Below are 19,576 nucleotides of genomic sequence, written 5' to 3' on the forward strand. Positions count from 1 at the left end.
GAGTTGGTAGAGTTACCAATGGGTAAGTGCCTGTACTTGTAGCTTTGATAATGGATATTTGTGACAGAGTCGGTAGAGTTACCAATGGGTAAGTGCCTGTACTTGTAGCTTTGATAATGGATATTTGTGACAGAGTCGGTAGAGTTACCAATGGGTAAGTGCCTGTACTTGTAGCTTTGATATGGTATTTGAGATATTTGTGACAGAGTCGGTAGAGTTACCAATGGGTAAGTGCCTGTACTTGTAGCTTTGATAATGGATATTTGTGACAGAGTCGGTAGAGTTACCAATGGGTAAGTGCCTGTACTTGTAGCTTTGATAATGGATATTTGTGACAGAGTCGGTAGAGTTACCAATGGGTAAGTGCCTGTACTTGTAGCTTTGATAATGGATATTTGTGACAGAGTCGGTAGAGTTACCAATGGGTAAGTGCCTGTACTTGTAGCTTTGATAATGGATATTTGTGACAGAGTCGGTAGAGTTACCAATGGGTAAGTGCCTGTACTTGTAGCTTTGATAATGGATATTTGTGACAGAGTCGGTAGAGTTACCAATGGGTAAGTGCCTGTACTTGTAGCTTTGATAATGGATATTTGTGACAGAGTCGGTAGAGTTACCAATGGGTAATTGCCTGTACTTGTAGCTTTGATAATGGATATTTGTGACAGAGTCGGTAGAGTTACCAATGGGTAAGTGCCTGTACTTGTAGCTTTGATAATGGATATTTGTGACAGAGTCGGTAGAGTTACCAATGGGTAAGTGCCTGTACTTGTAGCTTTGATAATGGATATTGTGACAGAGTCGGTAAAGTTACCAATGGGTAAGTGCCTGTACTTGTAGCTTTGATAATGGATATTTGTGACAGAGTCAGTAGAGTTACCAATGGGTAAGTGCCTGTACTTGTAGCTTTGATAATGGATATTTGTGACAGAGTCGGTAGAGTTACCAATGGGTAGTGCCTGTACTTGTAGCTTTGATAATGGATATTTGTGACAGAGTCGGTAGAGTTACCAATGGGTAAGTGCCTGTACTTGTAGCTTTGATAATGGATATTTGTGACAGAGTTGGTAGAGTTACCAATGGGTAAGTGCCTGTACTTGTAGCTTTGATAATGGATATTTGTGACAGAGTCGGTAGAGTTACCAATGGGTAAGTGCCTGTACTTGTAGCTTTGATAATGGATATTTGTGACAGAGTCGGTAGAGTTACCAATGGGTAAGTGCCTGTACTTGTAGCTTTGATAATGGATATTTGTGACAGAGTCGGTAGAGTTACCAATGGGTAAGTGCCTGTACTTGTAGCTTTGATAATGGATATTTGTGACAGAGTCGGTAGAGTTACCAATGGTAAGTGCCTGTACTTGTAGCTTTGATAATGGATATTTGTGACAGAGTCGGTAGAGTTACCAATGGGTAAGTGCCTGTACTTGTAGCTTTGATAATGGATATTTGTGACAGAGTCGGTAGAGTTACCAATGGGTAAGTGCCTGTACTTGTAGCTTTGATAATGGATATTTGTGACAGAGTCGGTAGAGTTACCAATGGGTAAGTGCCTGTACTTGTAGCTTTGATAATGGATATTTGTGACAGAGTCGGTAGAGTTACCAATGGGTAAGTGCCTGTACTTGTAGCTTTGATAATGGATATTTGTGACAGAGTCGGTAGAGTTACCAATGGGTAAGTGCCTGTACTTGTAGCTTTGATAATGGATATTTGTGACAGAGTCGGTAGAGTTACCAATGGGTAAGTGCCTGTACTTGTAGCTTTGATAATGGATATTTGTGACAGAGTCGGTAGAGTTACCAATGGGTAAGTGCCTGTACTTGTAGCTTTGATAATGGATATTTGTGACAGAGTCGGTAGAGTTACCAATGGGTAAGTGCCTGTACTTGTAGCTTTGATAATGGATATTTGTGACAGAGTCGGTAGAGTTACCAATGGGTAAGTGCCTGTACTTGTAGCTTTGATAATGGATATTTGTGACAGAGTCGGTAGAGTTACCAATGGGTAAGTGCCTGTACTTGTAGCTTTGATAATGGATATTTGTGACAGAGTCGGTAGAGTTACCAATGGGTAAGTGCCTGTACTTGTAGCTTTGATAATGGATATTTGTGACAGAGTCGGTAGAGTTACCAATGGGTAAGTGCCTGTACTTGTAGCTTTGATAATGGATATTTGTGACAGAGTCGGTAGAGTTACCAATGGGTAAGTGCCTGTACTTGTAGCTTTGATAATGGATATTTGTGACAGAGTCGGTAGAGTTACCAATGGGTAAGTGCCTGTACTTGTAGCTTTGATAATGGATATTTGTGACAGAGTCGGTAGAGTTACCATGGGTAAGTGCCTGTACTTGTAGCTTTGATAATGGATATTTGTGACAGAGTCGGTAGAGTTACCAATGGGTAAGTGCCTGTACTTGTAGCTTTGATAATGGATATTTGTGACAGAGTCGGTAGAGTTACCAATGGGTAAGTGCCTGTACTTGTAGCTTTGATAATGGATATTTGTGACAGAGTCGGTAGAGTTACCAATGGGTAAGTGCCTGTACTTGTAGCTTTGATAATGGATATTTGTGACAGAGTCGGTAGAGTTACCAATGGGTAAGTGCCTGTACTTGTAGCTTTGATAATGGATATTTGTGACAGAGTCGGTAGAGTTACCAATGGGTAAGTGCCTGTACTTGTAGCTTTGATAATGGATATTTGTGACAGAGTCGGTAGAGTTACCAATGGGTAAGTGCCTGTACTTGTAGCTTTGATAATGGATATTTGTGACAGAGTCGGTAGAGTTACCAATGGGTAAGTGCCTGTACTTGTAGCTTTGATAATGGATATTTGTGACAGAGTCGGTAGAGTTACCAATGGGTAAGTGCCTGTACTTGTAGCTTTGATAATGGATATTTGTGACAGAGTCGGTAGAGTTACCAATGGGTAAGTGCCTGTACTTGTAGCTTTGATAATGGATATTTGTGACAGAGTCGGTAGAGTTACCAATGGGTAAGTGCCTGTACTTGTAGCTTTGATAATGGATATTTGTGACAGAGTCGGTAGAGTTACCAATGGGTAAGTGCCTGTACTTGTAGCTTTGATAATGGATATTTGTGACAGAGTCGGTAGGAGTTACCAATGGGTAAGTGCCTGTACTTGTAGCTTTGATAATGGATATTTGTGACAGAGTCGGTAGAGTTACCAATGGGTAAGTGCCTGTACTTGTAGCTTTGATAATGGATATTTGTGACAGAGTCGGTAGAGTTACCAATGGGTAAGTGCCTGTACTTGTAGCTTTGATAATGGATATTTGTGACAGAGTCGGTAGAGTTACCAATGGGTAAGTGCCTGTACTTGTAGCTTTGATAATGGATATTTGTGACAGAGTCGGTAGAGTTACCAATGGGTAAGTGCCTGTACTTGTAGCTTTGATAATGGATATTTGTGACAGAGTCGGTAGAGTTACCAATGGGTAAGTGCCTGTACTTGTAGCTTTGATAATGGATATTTGTGACAGAGTCGGTAGAGTTACCAATGGGTAAGTGCCTGTACTTGTAGCTTTGATAATGGATATTTGTGACAGAGTCGGTAGAGTTACCAATGGGTAAGTGCCTGTACTTGTAGCTTTGATAATGGATATTTGTGACAGAGTCGGTAGAGTTACCAATGGGTAAGTGCCTGTACTTGTAGCTTTGATAATGGATATTTGTGACAGAGTCGGTAGAGTTACCAATGGGTAAGTGCCTGTACTTGTAGCTTTGATAATGGATATTTGTGACAGAGTCGGTAGAGTTACCAATGGGTAAGTGCCTGTACTTGTAGCTTTGATAATGGATATTTGTGACAGAGTCGGTAGAGTTACCAATGGGTAAGTGCCTGTACTTGTAGCTTTGATAATGGATATTTGTGACAGAGTCGGTAGAGTTACCGATGGGTAAGTGCCTGTACTTGTAGCTTTGATAATGGATATTTGTGACAGAGTCGGTAGAGTTACCAATGGGTAAGTGCCTGTACTTGTAGCTTTGATAATGGATATTTGTGACAGAGTCGGTAGAGTTACCATGGGTAAGTGCCTGTACTTGTAGCTTTGATAATGGATATTGTGACAGAGTCGGTAGAGTTACCAATGGGTAAGTGCCTGTACTTGTAGCTTTGATAATGGATATTTGTGACAGAGTCGGTAGAGTTACCAGTGGGTAAGTGCCTGTACTTGTAGCTTTGATAATGGATATTTGTGACAGAGTCGGTAGAGTTACCAATGGGTAAGTGCCTGTACTTGTAGCTTTGATAATGGATATTTGTGACAGAGTCGGTAGAGTTACCAATGGGTAAGTGCCTGTACTTGTAGCTTTGATAATGGATATTTGTGACAGAGTCGGTAAAGTTACCAATGGGTAAGTGCCTGTACTTGTAGCTTTGATAATGGATATTTGTGACAGAGTCAGTAGAGTTACCAATGGGTAAGTGCCTGTACTTGTAGCTTTGATAATGGATATTTGTGACAGAGTCGGTAGAGTTACCAATGGGTAAGTGCCTGTACTTGTAGCTTTGATAATGGATATTTGTGACAGAGTCGGTAGAGTTACCAATGGGTAAGTGCCTGTACTTGTAGCTTTGATAATGGATATTTGTGACAGAGTCGGTAGAGTTACCAATGGGTAAGTGCCTGTACTTGTAGCTTTGATAATGGATATTTGTGACAGAGTCGGTAGAGTTACCAATGGGTAAGTGCCTGTACTTGTAGCTTTGATAATGGATATTTGTGACAGAGTCGGTAGAGTTACCAATGGGTAAGTGCCTGTACTTGTAGCTTTGATAATGGATATTTGTGACAGAGTCGGTAGAGTTATACAATGGGTAAGTGCCTGTACTTGTAGCTTTGATAATGGATATTTGTGACAGAGTCGGTAGAGTTACCAATGGGTAAGTGCCTGTACTTGTAGCTTTGATAATGGATATTTGTGACAGAGTCGGTAGAGTTACCAATGGGTAAGTGCCTGTACTTGTAGCTTTGATAATGGATATTTGTGACAGAGTCGGTAGAGTTACCAATGGGTAAGTGCCTGTACTTGTAGCTTTGATAATGGATATTTGTGACAGAGTCGGTAGAGTTACCAATGGGTAAGTGCCTGTACTTGTAGCTTTGATAATGGATATTTGTGACAGAGTCGGTAGAGTTACCAATGGGTAAGTGCCTGTACTTGTAGCTTTGATAATGGATATTTGTGACAGAGTCGGTAGAGTTACCAATGGGTAAGTGCCTGTACTTGTAGCTTTGATAATGGATATTTGTGACAGAGTTGGTAGAGTTACCAATGGGTAAGTGCCTGTACTTGTAGCTTTGATAATGGATATTTGTGACAGAGTCGGTAGAGTTACCAATGGGTAAGTGCCTGTACTTGTAGCTTTGATAATGGATATTTGTGACAGAGTCGGTAGAGTTACCAATGGGTAAGTGCCTGTACTTGTAGCTTGATAATGGATATTTGTGACAGAGTCGGTAGAGTTACCAATGGGTAAGTGCCTGTACTTGTAGCTTTGATAATGGATATTTGTGACAGAGTCGGTAGAGTTACCGATGGGTAAGTGCCTGTACTTGTAGCTTTGATAATGGATATTTGTGACAGAGTCGGTAGAGTTACCAATGGGTAAGTGCCTGTACTTGTAGTTTTGATAATGGATATTTGTGACAGAGTCGGTAGAGTTACCAATGGGTAAGTGCCTGTACTTGTAGCTTTGATAATGGATATTTGTGACAGAGTCGGTAGAGTTACCAATGGGTAAGTGCCTGTACTTGTAGCTTTGATAATGGATATTTGTGACAGAGTCGGTAGAGTTACCGATGGGTAAGTGCCTGTACTTGTAGCTTTGATAATGGATATTTGTGACAGAGTCGGTAGAGTTACCAATGGGTAAGTGCCTGTACTTGTAGCTTTGATAATGGATATTTGTGACAGAGTCGGTAAAGTTACCAATGGGTAAGTGCCTGTACTTGTAGAGCTCTTTGATAATGGATATTTGTGACAGAGTCAGTAGAGTTACCAATGGGTAAGTGCCTGTACTTGTAGCTTTGATAATGGATATTTGTGACAGAGTCGGTAAAGTTACCAATGGGTAAGTGCCTGTACTTGTAGCTTTGATAATGGATATTTGTGACAGAGTCGGTAGAGCTACCAATGGGTAAGTGCCTGTACTTGTAGCTTTGATAATGGATATTTGTGACAGAGTCGGTAGAGTTACCAGTGGGTAAGTGCCTGTACTTGTACACAAGTTGTAGGATACAAATAAACATTGGGTACAGGTCTATCTAGAGTGAATTATTTTCAACACCTGATAATGACTTTTGGGATAGAAATCTTTATGAGTTTGTAATTCAATATCAACTTTAGGTATCTTGACAAGTGTAGAGTGAAACATGAAAGAATTGGTGCTCTTATACAAAGGGTCAGTCAGTAGTATTGTTTCATGGATTTATCTACAACTGTTATTTGGTGTACTCCCCAAAGGCTCTTGAGATATCTTTATCTTTAGACAATCATGCTAGTAACTATATTGATGAAACAAAATGTGAGATATATCTGTGTGCTTTACTGTGTATTTGTAGATCAAGGATACTGCAATAAAAGGCTTAAAACTATCAAACGTTCATCCCTTGGCAGCAATGTTGAATCCTGTTAAATGACTATTGAGCTTGTGACATCTTCAAACATGAACAATTCTAACAACATAAAAAAAAATATGCATTGCAAGTTAAACTAGTGACGATACTGGTATTTTATTTAGCTGACATATCAAATTATATTTCATACCTGTAAGGTCAAAGGAAAGTTAGTACAGTGCTACTGTTTGTTTCAAAAAACTAGAAAATTAAGACATCTCTCTTCATTCATGCATGACATTTTTTTCATGGCACTAATATTGAGTTTGTTTTTTCCTGTACAGCCCAAAAGACTGTCTCCGTGCAATCATGAAAAGAGTTAAGCACTCCATTCCTCATGTCTGTATGCAGGCTCTTACAGTGAGTAACTCGAATTTTATCATTGCACAGTCCAATAAGGCTGACTGGCAGCCATTTTATCACAAAATTTTTTATGTATAGAGTCATTATGGAGGCATCCCTCAGCTGATTTTGTTCAAATTTGCAAATGTACAATGTCATGTATGTGTGCACACGTTGATATGTTTGTAATATTATTCAGTGTGGTCCAGAGCTCAGGGTTCTCCCTAGGATTTTTTTATAGAGTAGCGGCTAATTTGCATAATATTTGCATAATTAGTTTTTTCAGATATTTGCATAAAATTTGCATATAGTTTGTGTCCACCAAAAATTGACTAAACAGGGAACCTATGGAGTAGAGCCCCTCGACTGACTTTTTAGCTCCGCTGTCAGCGACGCGGAGCTTATCAAATAGGTTGATTATCCGTCGTCGTCCGTCGTCCGTCGTCCGTCGTCGTCGTCCGTCGTCCGTCGTCGTCCGTCAACAATTGCCTTCTCCTCTGAAACCACAAGTCCAATTGCTTTGAAATTTTATATGCAGTTCACTTGGGGTGACCTCACTTCAGTTTGTTCAAATCATGGTGAAATTTGCATATTTGTATTTTTGGGGCATTTTTTGGTGTTTTTGGTAAAAAAATCTTCTTCTCTGAAACCGCTTGTCCAATTGCTTTGAAATTTGATATGCAGTTTGCTTAGGGTGACTTAAATCAGATTTGTTCAAATGGTGGTGAAATTTGCATATTTGTATTTTTAAGGCAATTTTTGTCATTTTTGGTAAAAAATCTTTAAAAATCTCCTTCAAAACTACTGGTCAGATAGCTTTTATATTTGGTACATATGTCCCTAGGGATGATCTATTTCAGATTTGTTCAAATTGTGCAGAAATATGCAAATTTGCATTTTTAAGGCAATTTTTGCCATTTTTGGTCAAAAAATGTATTTCTCAAAAAGTACTGGTCTGATAGATTTGAAATTTGGTATACAGGTTTCTAAAGATGAACTAAGTAATTTATATTGAATTTCTGATGAAATCTGTAATTTTGTATTTTTGGGGCAATTTTTGCCAGTTTTGGTCAAAAAATGTGTATTTCCAAAACTACTCATCTGATAGCTTTGAAATTTGGTATAGAGGTTACTACAGATGAACTAAATGATATTTATTGAAATTATGATGAAATCTGCAATTTTGTAATTTTGGGGCAATTTTTGCCATTTTTGGTCAAAAAATGTGTTTCTCAAAAAGTACTGGTCTGATAGCTTTGAAATTTGGTATACAGGTTTCTACAGATAAGCTTAGTAATATATATTGAATTTCTGATGAGATCTGTAATTTTGTATTTTTTGGGCAATTTTTGCCATTTTTGGTCAAAAAATGTGTATTTCCAAAACTACTCATCTGATAGCTTTGAAATTTGGTATACAGGTTTCCTTAGATGAACTAAATGATATTTATAGAAATAATTATGACATCTGCAATTTTGAATTTTTTGGGCAATTTTTCCCATTTTTGGTCAAAAAATGTGTTCTCAAAAAGTACTGGTCTAACAGCTTTGAAATTTGGTATACAGGTTTCTATATATGAACTAAGTGTGATATTTTGAAATTATGATGAAATCTGCAATTTTTATTTTTGGGGGCAATTGTTGCCATTTTTGGTCAGAATATTTTATTCTCAAAAAACTACTCATAAGATAGCTTTGGTTGACATGTTCTTAGGGATGATCGGATGTGATATATTCAAAGTATGATGAAATCTTCAATTTTGTATTTTTGCAGCTTCTTTTAGCCACTGTTTTCTGGCCACTGCATTGAGTTATCAAAGATTTCCACCTTCTTCATCAACATGTGTCAAATATAGTTATTCTGTACATAAATACAGCGGAGCTATATCGGCCGCTAGGTCGCTTGTTTTCAAAATTTAGTACATCCTTACTAAGTTGCATAAGCTCCTACCCTTGTTTTACTCCCATCTGCTACCTCCATGCTCCAATAAAGAAAGGGTAGCAGAGTAAAATATATCGTAACAGTTGGTAAAACCGCTCAGATCAAAGAAACTATTAAAAGATGTAAAACAATGAGGCATAGAAGTTCCCGTGACAGCATCGCCAGGAAAATACTACGTTTTTTCAGTACGTTTATCAGGGTTCTCTGATCCGGCGCATCCCCGGTACCAAAATAGAAGAGTCCCACTCTGATGTCACATCCGCCATTGTTTACAGTATTTTCACTCACGCACGCGATGTGGGTTTTCATTCTCTTCATATGCATTTTCATTTGGTTGAAGCAATTAACACTCCATCTGTTAAGAGTTTTTACCACTGACTATAACAATTTTCATTGCTATGTTGCTGTTTTCACAAGATACTGACCGTTTGATCTTGGAAAGTTGAGTTGCTTGTACGTGCAGCAAACCCATGCCGGTGCATGCGGTGACAGACAGTTCACTATGCTACTTGCTAGGCTATGCTGTTGATCGGCAGCATACATGATCAGATGATGTCTTCGTTCCACTTTACTTTTTATTTCAAGATGTGAGACAAACAGAAATTTCACCAAATCGCCACTTCTGTAGCTAGGGATTGTGTAATCAGTTTGATTTTGATTTGAAAATATTTCGTCAATTAAGAGCGGAAATCGTCGCTGACTTTTGCTGTCAATTTTTTCTGTCCTTCAGCTTTACAATTTCTTTGGATGGGTCGGTGCCGGTACCGTCAAAGGCCCACCACAAGGGACGTGTGAACTTGTTCTGTTGTTAACACTATTCATACAAATTGAAAGGAGTAATATCTAGTGACATTGTAAAACAAAGAAGCCACGAATAATCTGTCTTCCTTTTGTGTGATCGTACGGACGTCGACCAGTAGGTGCCATTGTGAACATTTTGCCGCTGAACTTCATAGCGTTGCGGGTAACAATTATAGCGTCGCGGTGAGATCGAAAGCGTCGCGGGCTTGAACGATAGCGTCGCGGGCCGCGACGCTGTTTTGGGCTGGGGAGAACCCTGGAGCTAATACATAGATATGAATCATCTTTTTTGGGGTAAATTTGACACAGTGCAATTTACAATAACATGTACTGTATGTGCACATCAATATGTTTTGCATTATAATCTGAAATTGCTCCCCTGAGACCATTTTGTGACAAAATTGTTCTTGTCAAAAGCCACCATGGCATGCAAAACTAGCTCTGTTAACTGAATTCATCATTGATTTTTTGTTATGTTCAAAGCCATGACATATACCCCAACTGATCCGATTTAAACTTGGCACAAACATTATGCACAATGACATGTATTTGTCTAATAATTTGTTTCACAATAACTGAAACAGAACATTTTTAATTGAATGGCTGTGAAAATTGATTTCATTGTTTGGCAGAATCGTGTCAGCATCTATATAACCCTTTACCTGCCAGACAGTATCACTTCCCCATCTGCCAAGTCAGTAAAAAGCGGTATTGAGCCAAAACCATATTGATTTTCAACCGCTTGGCTTTGTATGTTATAGCAGCTTTAGTCTGTAAAAATCATGTTTACAGTTTATGTTCATGTTTACAAATCTTTAAGTCTTTGTTCGAATGCACCATATGGAATATGTTTTGCTTCACTAGTCATATAAAGGCTTTAACTGATGGTGAAATATGAACTTGGCAGGAAAAGGGATAAACTCTACTGGCAAGATAAACCAGTTTGTCAACAAGTATTAATTAATGACCATTTAGTAGCAGGAATGTGTCATTTACAATTACTTGTTTATCGTATCCCTGATAAATACAAAGAGATGTCTGATACTTTGTAAGATACTGACATGTCTTGTTTTTGTCACTTTTTACCAACAACAGCTGCTCGGTGCGTGTGTAAGTAACTGTGGCAAGATATTTCATCTTGAAGTGTGTTCAAGAGACTTCTGTACAGAGGCTAGGAATATTATTTCAAGGTACGTTCTGTTCTGGACAAAAAGCACTCTTTACATGCAACTCCCACCTTCATTGTATTGTTGCTTGGAGTAAGTTCAATGAAAGTTTCCAGTAATGTCTTTTTTTCAAACTATAATCTAAGAGGTAGACATCAGCGTTACTTTATATATACTGTAAATGTGCATTCTATAGTAGCAACATTTATGTGTACATGAACTTATTTAATTTGAAATCATGAAAAGTGATTGAATAAGTTGCAGCTCATTGGTTTTTGGATATAAAACCGCACACTGACATGTACATGTACAGTATGTGTGCAATCTTGTCCTAAGACTGTACCATAATGGTGTCAATGTACAGTTTGTATAGGCCAATGGAAAGTGACACCCAGCATGCAGCCTTGTCTTTTCTGCAAATGCCCTCAGACAAAATTGTTTCACTTCAGCTTCTTACTGGGTATTTTCATAATAGAGTGCTCCGCACTGCGCAGAAAGACAAAGTTGTTTAAGTCTGGCAATGTAAGAACATCCCAATGGAATTATTTGCCAATGCAAGGCCCTGTCTCAGGGACTGTACAAGTCTAATTCATGCAGTCTATGAATGTTCCCCATCGATTATGAGTTATCATCTAGGCATTACCTATACTTTACTAATACTCATTAGTGTACAGTGCTTTTTGATTATTATTGTGTCGCGATTCAAGCAGTACATATCCCCATGCTGCAAAAATGGATTTTTATTTACAACAGGGTCATCCCAAGGTTGCAGATAAACTAAAAAGTCTCATTAAAACCTGGGCAGAAGAGTTCAAAGGAGATCAACAACTTAAGTGAGTATTGTTATTTCGCCGTCTAGGAGTGCAATCTTTGTTCGCGCAACACAATTCAATTCTGGTGTCATGTCCAACTGTAGTGTATGTTGTAGTTATAATACAAACACCAAATGAAAGAAAGGACACAAAATGACTACAACAGATCATGTTATACTCTCTACAATATATTATTTCCCATTTCAAAACTTTCACATGAACAGGGTGCAAGTCCAAAATGATTTGCTCCTAGAAATGTACGTCAGTTTACTCTATGGAGGAGCTGCCTGCTGAGTTTGGTGGATTTCTTATCAGTCTTCAGACAATACATGTAGAACAGACTCTTGTATAGGTAAACGCCAAGGCGTATAGCAAACCGCTCAGATAAGTTGCTGGATAATTATGTATTCTGGTGTACCAAATTGGCGGCATCAGCTGTAAACCTTTTCAAACCCAGGTTTTGTCCCAGTGAGGTCAAGTTTGTGAACTAGTGAGGCAAAAAATATCCTATGTAATACATGTATTTTAACAAAGCGGACCGTTAGAAGTCTTCTAAAGCATATGAAAAGATGATGTCCAATGACTTGCTTCTATATAGTGTTCAATTTTAGGCCAATTAATATTCTCCAATGAGAATGATTCATATGTTGATTTGCATACTCAAACAATGCTAATTGATATGCTTCGAATACATACGAATATATTTATCCGTGATATTGAGCATTAGATACTCTGCTTACCTGGCACACAAAACATGGTGACTTATATTGTCTTGACTTGATTGTCAAAAGTTTGTGTTACAGCAAAGGCTCAGTGTTACTGTGATCTTTATACTGAGTACACCGATTTGATATAACCTGTAAAGGGTTAATGGAAATTTGTAATGCAAATGAGAAGATGATACGTTTGGCATTAAGTGCCAGTGATTATATAAATTGTTATGCTGCATGTATAATGACAGATGGAAGACAGTTCGAACTATCAATAGTTTGGTCGTCTAGGGTCAAATAAGTGTACAAAAAATCAATACATGTACTGTACCGTATATGTTAGTGTAGAATGTACAGTACAACTTCAATTTCAAGCATGACATAAGGTAAGGTTTATCATAACTTAAGAATTACATGTTTGTTGTTTTCAGTTTAATTCCTTCATTGTACAACAGTTTGAAAGCTGAAGGTGCTAGTTTTACTCCATCAGACCAGGTGAGTCAGCTTTATCAATATTCTTCACATTTACACCTTTGGTCGTCCAAACCTTAGACCAACCCTTTCACTACCCTGGTTTGGCCCAAACACACTGTTATCAGTGGTGAGGATGGACCTGTTTACACTGAATTGGGACTGAATTTGTTAAAATCCAGTTGATACCAGTGGAAATTGATAGCTGTTAGATAAGAAATATGAGGGTCTCTCAGGGTCTTTCAGCTGGAAACATACCACCTCAAATAATATTGGATTGCAGTAAAGCTTGGTACCCAATATCGTACAATGGGACGCACTACATTGTATGTATTGTTTTTAATATTTCATACCGCAAGACAAAACTATCTGATGTAACGGTGAATATGAGAAGTTCATTTGATCAATACAACATTAAGTGCTCCTTTTTGGAATAGGACTCTGTGATGCTAATATTTCATGAATTTTAATTTACCAGGTACTTGTTTAACCATAGAGCTGAAGCACACATAGCCTGTGAACATGTCCCTCTACATGGTAAAGCTTATAACATATTCAATAAAAACAGATGTCAATGAACTTTCGGTAAAATTTATCTCCACAGGACATTAGAAAAATAGTGTTCATATAGCACATTCAGTGTATTGCATGTAGAGGGATTCAGTATCGGTATCCTAAGTGTGAAATATTGGTCTTTATGTGGCCTGGGATGAAATGATTGTGTCTTTTTTTCTGGAATAAAAGGTATTTAGATCCAGGTTTACTACCAGCAAGGTTTTTTGTTGCAGGGTAAATCTAGTTCTGCGCCGGTTAGCAAAGATCCCAATGTAGTATCATCGCAGCAAGAAGAAGATGACATTGCAAAAGGTATGCTGATACATGTAGACTGTTGTCTTAAACCCAAGAAGCTAGAATTCAAAATGTTTTCCGTTACTCTGAATCCTGGCCAAGTATATGCATTGTCAAACCCATTTTTTTAATGCAATGCCATGATCAGCTTAATGTCATGAAGGAGCATAAGTCACGTTTTGAAAATATTCTCATTGTTACTCATGTATTGGGGTGTTGTTTTATACTTGTCATCATGCTGTCCATGTGACTATGTGCTAAAGTTTGCCAGGCTGATGTCAATGGTTTGTCTACTTTTATTGATGACCTCTGAAATATATCAGAGCAACTGACCTGATTGGTTGGCCACCTTTGTCTTTAGAAATATAAAAGGCTTGACTTCCCATATTGTTCTTGTGGAAGAGTGGCACCAAATCCACACAAACAGATAAACAAATAGGCAATAAATTTATGAAAAGTATGCCATCTCAAATTTGTTTCTGAGTGTTTGTGTAGAAATCTGATGACTTGTTTCCTTGTTGTTTTAGCCATTCAGCTGTCACTAAAGGAAAATGAAGGTCCCAAGACATCCAGTCTCTATCCCAGTACCCTGTCCTCATCTCCTCCAAGGAAGAGAGAGCAAAGAACAGTCAAGGCCCTGTACGATTTTGAAGCTGCAGAAGACAATGAGTTAACTTTCAAGGCTGGTGAATTCATAACAGTTATTGATGATAGGTAATACAGCAATTTATTGTAAAAGAATTTGACCATTGTTTTCGTTAGAACTTAAATTTACTGGTTCATAATATTATGCTAGTAATAGTTCCTTTTCAAGTTTCTAAAATTTTAGCAAGCATAATTTCTTACATAAATAAGAGTGGAAAACCCACAGGTAACTATACCACAGCACCATCGAATCTATTCTCATGCACTATGGGGTGTATATTGACTTCTTTGAATTGATAAAATATTATGTGTTGCTGGCAAAATGCACTGATAGTAGCAGCAGTACAGTTTAGGTGTACTTTGCATGATGTCAAAAGGTGTCCTTCAAGGTGTTACAGGGACAGAACGTTGTTGATCGAAATTTTCTAAGTCCCCATGGACGCAGTCCAGGGGGAGTCATAGATTGGGTCCCATCCGTCTGTCTGTGTGTGTGTCCGTCCGTCAGCAGCTGTTTCTCTGTCATCCCTGAGCCGATTTTTTTCAAACTGTGTGCAAGGATAAAGTACTGTGGCATACATATTCAGGTCAATTTATTTGGTGATACAATCCAATATGGCCACAAAGTTTTCATGTTTTTGAACCATAACTCAACTATCCCTGAACCGATTTCGTTCAATGTTGGTACACGGATAAAGCATAATGGCATATATATATATATATATATATATATATATATATATATATATATATATATATATATATATATATATATATATATATATATATATATATATATATATATATATATATATATATATATATATATATATATATATATATATATAATATATATATATATATATATATGAACATTAGTTTTACTGCCCCAATATATATATATATATATATATATATATATATATATATATATATATATATATATATATATATATATATATATATATATATATATATATATATATATATATATATATATATATATATATATATATATATATATATATATATATATATATATATATATATATATATATATATATATATATATATATATATATATATATATATATGAACATTAGTTTTACGCCCCAAGTACACAAACATGATCCCCCACAGACCACTATCATGTGATTTCCCAACATTTATCAAATTCGGCTCTCTCTCAAGTAATGAAGCTACCAAGCATGTAATTCAATCACCATAATTCAAGCACCATAATCCAGCGGGACTGTGTCATCAGCGATGACTTGTTTCTGTGTATCAACCTTTTGTTTAAAGAATCAGTTGTGCTCAGTTTGATCGGTTTTACCAAATAATTCTAATTCTGAAAAAAATTCTTGCCTGACTTATAAAATAATGCAAGATTACCAAGTGGCTTCACAGCAACATTTGTATATGTATCTCATGATTTTCTTGTGGATCATGTAGTACATTAAAGGTATACAGTCACCTGTAATCTAAATATGCCCATATATGTTCAAGTGGCGTTCCTTGGTATTCAAAATGCCCATGTAACGGCGCTGTTTTTAAAAAGCAGCCACCTGCTTAAAATCTGTGATTGGTTAGATATTCTCTTTCCATGGTAACTGTTGCAAAATTGGAACAGGTGACAGTATACCTTTAATAATTTACTCATGAAAGAAATGTGTTAAAACATTTTTTCCAGTTGTGAATACAATCATAAGCTCCAGTGGTACATAGGTTGGTTTTATCATTGTTTCATTTCATCAACTGAACAACCACAGTACTAATATTGTTGTTCTAGTGAGCACACTTTCACGTGTAATATTGAGATATGTGCTTCATGACAATGAAATGGGGAAAACGAAAGCATTGACCTTTAAGATTCTTTTCTCCTAGTGATGCTAATTGGTGGAAGGGAGAGAATTCTCGTGGCGGTGGTTTATTCCCATCCAACTTTGTCACAGCTGATCTTACTGCTGAACCTGAACCTGGTAAGCAACATACTTTTTTCTTTATCTTGAGCCCATGTAACATGACTATTATTTCCACACCACAGGTGTAAATATGCGTGTGATAGAGAAAAATATGAATTAATTTTGGTGTGAGACAGCTTTAAAAAGCAGTTTTCTCTGAGAAACGGTGTGTACCTGCAGTGCCTTGTAATGATGCAAAATGAACAGGTACGATTTGTGCATCATTCATCAGGGGCCTGTTTGAAATTCCTACAAACAGCAGCAAATTTTTTTACAATATTGAAGAGGTGAAGCAATACTATGAATTTAGTTTCTAAATATTTTCACCCAGAGTTAAAGGGGAAGTTCACCAAGGATGATTTTTGCATATGTGCTAGCTTTGTGGTCACTTACCCCGGAAAAGCTATTTTCGCCATTTATAACTCGCAAGATTTTTTACAAAAACTAATAGAAATAGTACAGGAAGTTGCCCATGTAATTTGAATCATGGGAAAAAAGCGCCAAGCTTGGAGCTTGCATAATGTGATATGGAAGGGACCATTTTCCCATGGGTATTGCATTGTCCACTCACTCATACTTAAAGCAGGCTGTGCGTATTTACATAACTTTTGTTTATACTGAGTATCCTTTCATAAACGATGATTTACTTATAATTAACTGTTCACTGTCAGATTTTGTGTCGCTGTTTACTACCGTGTTACTGTGAGTGGACGATGTGGGGGCCATACCCGTCCGGAGATGGTCCCTTCCATATGCACATTATGCAAGCTCCAAGCTTGGAGCTTTTTTCCCATGATTCAAATTACATGGGCAATTTCCTGTACTATATTTATCGTTTTTGTAAAAAATATTGCGAGTTATAAATGGTGAAAATAGTTTTTCCTGGGTAAATGACCATAGAGCTACCACATATGTAAAAATCATCCTTGGTGAACTTCCCCTTTAAACATGATTGTTAACTAAAACAAACGAATAAAAGCTTGCTGCCAGAGGGGGCGCTATACATAGTTAATGGAAATTGACTAGACTAGTCTTCAAAAAAAACAAGACTAGACCAGTCTATCGTATGGAACAAGTCTTGTTTATTACCTACCCACGGTTACGGAAATATGATAGTGGATATATCTGCAATCAAAGTTTCTCTGCATGAATAAATTTTAACTTTTCAAAAAAAAAAATCCTAGGAACAAGTTATATTGTGATACTAACCAAAATCACATATTTCTCCTCCTTCTTTGACATTTGCCTGTTATTCCCAAACCCATTTTCAGCAAAAGTATTAGTTTTGCCAAAATTCTACCCATCATACATCACACAATGATTTTTATTATAATCACGCAATTTGCTTTGTTTTGTGTATACAGTAATCAAACCTAAATCAGTTCAGTTTAACGAGGAGGTGGAAGTTAGAACACTGGAAACACCAACACCTGTGGCTGAGATCGAAGAAGAAAAGATGGACATGGCATTGGAAATGTTACAAAATGCTGATCCTACTGGAATGGAGCGACCGGATACGCAAGAAATGCTCATACTTGAAGGTATTAATACAAAACTGACAATCTGCCATCATTTGTGCTGTCTACGCGAGTGAGATTGTCAAGATAAATGACATCTTTTCTCCTAGCAGTTGATCTTTACGTGAAAACTTTTCCTGTCATTTCAAGTGCATATAAACTTACTCACATGTATATTCTAAAAGTATTGTCAATAATGAGCGGTAAGCTTTTCTCTCAGTGTCCGCACATTTAGGCCAAAAAATCCTGTTGAAAGCAATAGTAACATGATCCCAAAATTTATTGTTTGAGATAATTGATGTTTTCTTCTTGCACAGTGATCAGGTTTGATAAATTCCTGATTACTAGTATTTCCTATTCAAACATCCCACTGTCACCATGAAACCAAATTATATTCAACCTATTGATACATGGCAGTATACCATGATATTGACTGTCAACACAGCTTGCGTGCGACATAGTTCCAGCAGATAGTTAGCTTCAAGGATAGTATTGGGTTTGTTCAGTCTCTGTCAACATAAATTTGTTCAGGTTTGAATCTCAGTGTTTTGTACTTGTCCAGCCTGCTTCTTGGCTCTATGATATAACATGTATGCTTGTATGCATGCATTAAACAAGAAGGAGACACAACACTAATCATAGAGTTCTGTGTTTATTGATGCCCTCCTAGGGTACAGACTCTATTTTTGTTTCAATCTGGGTACATTTTTTAAAGTTTTACATAAGGAGCATCCTACCCACTAATGTTCACGTAAAGCCTCTCATATCTGGTATAACAGTGCAATTCTCTGCTGAATTCTGTTCAAGCACTGGGCCAGAGAGCTAACATATCACTGGGCACAGTCCATATATCTTGCTTCACTTTGACATTGAGTGTCTGTTTTGCTGTTGTTTAATCCAAAACAAAGTTGACACACTTTGATTCCTTCTTTTCTTCATTGTACCTTCAGATCAGTGCAAACAGATGGGACCCCTCATCGATACAGAATTGGAAAAAATCGACCGCAAACATGCTGACTTATCAGGTCTGAGTGAGAAGCTCAGACAGGCCTTGGAAATGTACCACAATCTGATGAAGGATGCTCCGTATTATGCGTACTCTTATAACAAGGTTCAGCAGCAACAGTTTGCCCAGCAGCCAGTGCCTCAAAATATGCCAATGCAACAAGTAAGAAACTCCTATTCTCCAAAAGAAGTGTACAACTCATACTTAGAGGTTATTACCCAATATCGCCTGTTCCTGTGTCGTATCAGCATGAATGTCATTTGTGCTGCGTCAGACACGAGACAAAGTCGAGTGTCTGACGCAGCACAAATGACACGAATGCTGATACGACACAAGGAACAGGCGATATTGGGTAATAACCGATTTATCATATACCCATGCCCATAATTTTAGGGAATTTTTACTAATAGAACGAAAAACCTTATAATTTTGAGGCTTTACTTTATTACGCCTTGCGCATAAATATCAGAATGTTTATGTGAACAGGCTTTATTCATAAAGTATACGACGAAGATGTCAACATCACGCTTGACATCGCTGCAAGTCGTCCATATCTCAATGAAACCCAAGGAGAAAGACACCGGGATACAAAAATCGTCATACAGAAGGAACATTTTAAGGTGCAATATGCTATTACAACTGTAACAGATCAAAAACTGCTCAGCTTTAAATCTATCCTGATTTCGATCGTCGTACGGCACGGAGCTTGCGCGG

General features: G+C 37.4%; 1 protein-coding gene across 1 annotated transcript in view; it reads left to right on the forward strand.

Moving 5' to 3' along the window:
- Window positions 1-19,576, forward strand: part of LOC139116014 (signal transducing adapter molecule 1-like) — a 29,636-nt gene that overhangs the window by 4,195 nt on the left and 5,865 nt on the right. The window contains exons 3-11 of the mRNA XM_070678511.1: window positions 6,929-7,004; window positions 10,824-10,922; window positions 11,648-11,727; window positions 12,848-12,911; window positions 13,676-13,754; window positions 14,264-14,450; window positions 16,263-16,357; window positions 17,704-17,880; window positions 18,807-19,024. Of these exons, the coding sequence (XP_070534612.1) occupies window positions 6,929-7,004; window positions 10,824-10,922; window positions 11,648-11,727; window positions 12,848-12,911; window positions 13,676-13,754; window positions 14,264-14,450; window positions 16,263-16,357; window positions 17,704-17,880; window positions 18,807-19,024 (1,075 nt within the window). The remainder of the gene's footprint in view (window positions 1-6,928; window positions 7,005-10,823; window positions 10,923-11,647; window positions 11,728-12,847; window positions 12,912-13,675; window positions 13,755-14,263; window positions 14,451-16,262; window positions 16,358-17,703; window positions 17,881-18,806; window positions 19,025-19,576) is intronic.

The sequence above is a fragment of the Ptychodera flava genome, chromosome 17 (assembly GCF_041260155.1).
Source record: "Ptychodera flava strain L36383 chromosome 17, AS_Pfla_20210202, whole genome shotgun sequence".
NCBI lineage: Eukaryota > Metazoa > Hemichordata > Enteropneusta > Ptychoderidae > Ptychodera > Ptychodera flava.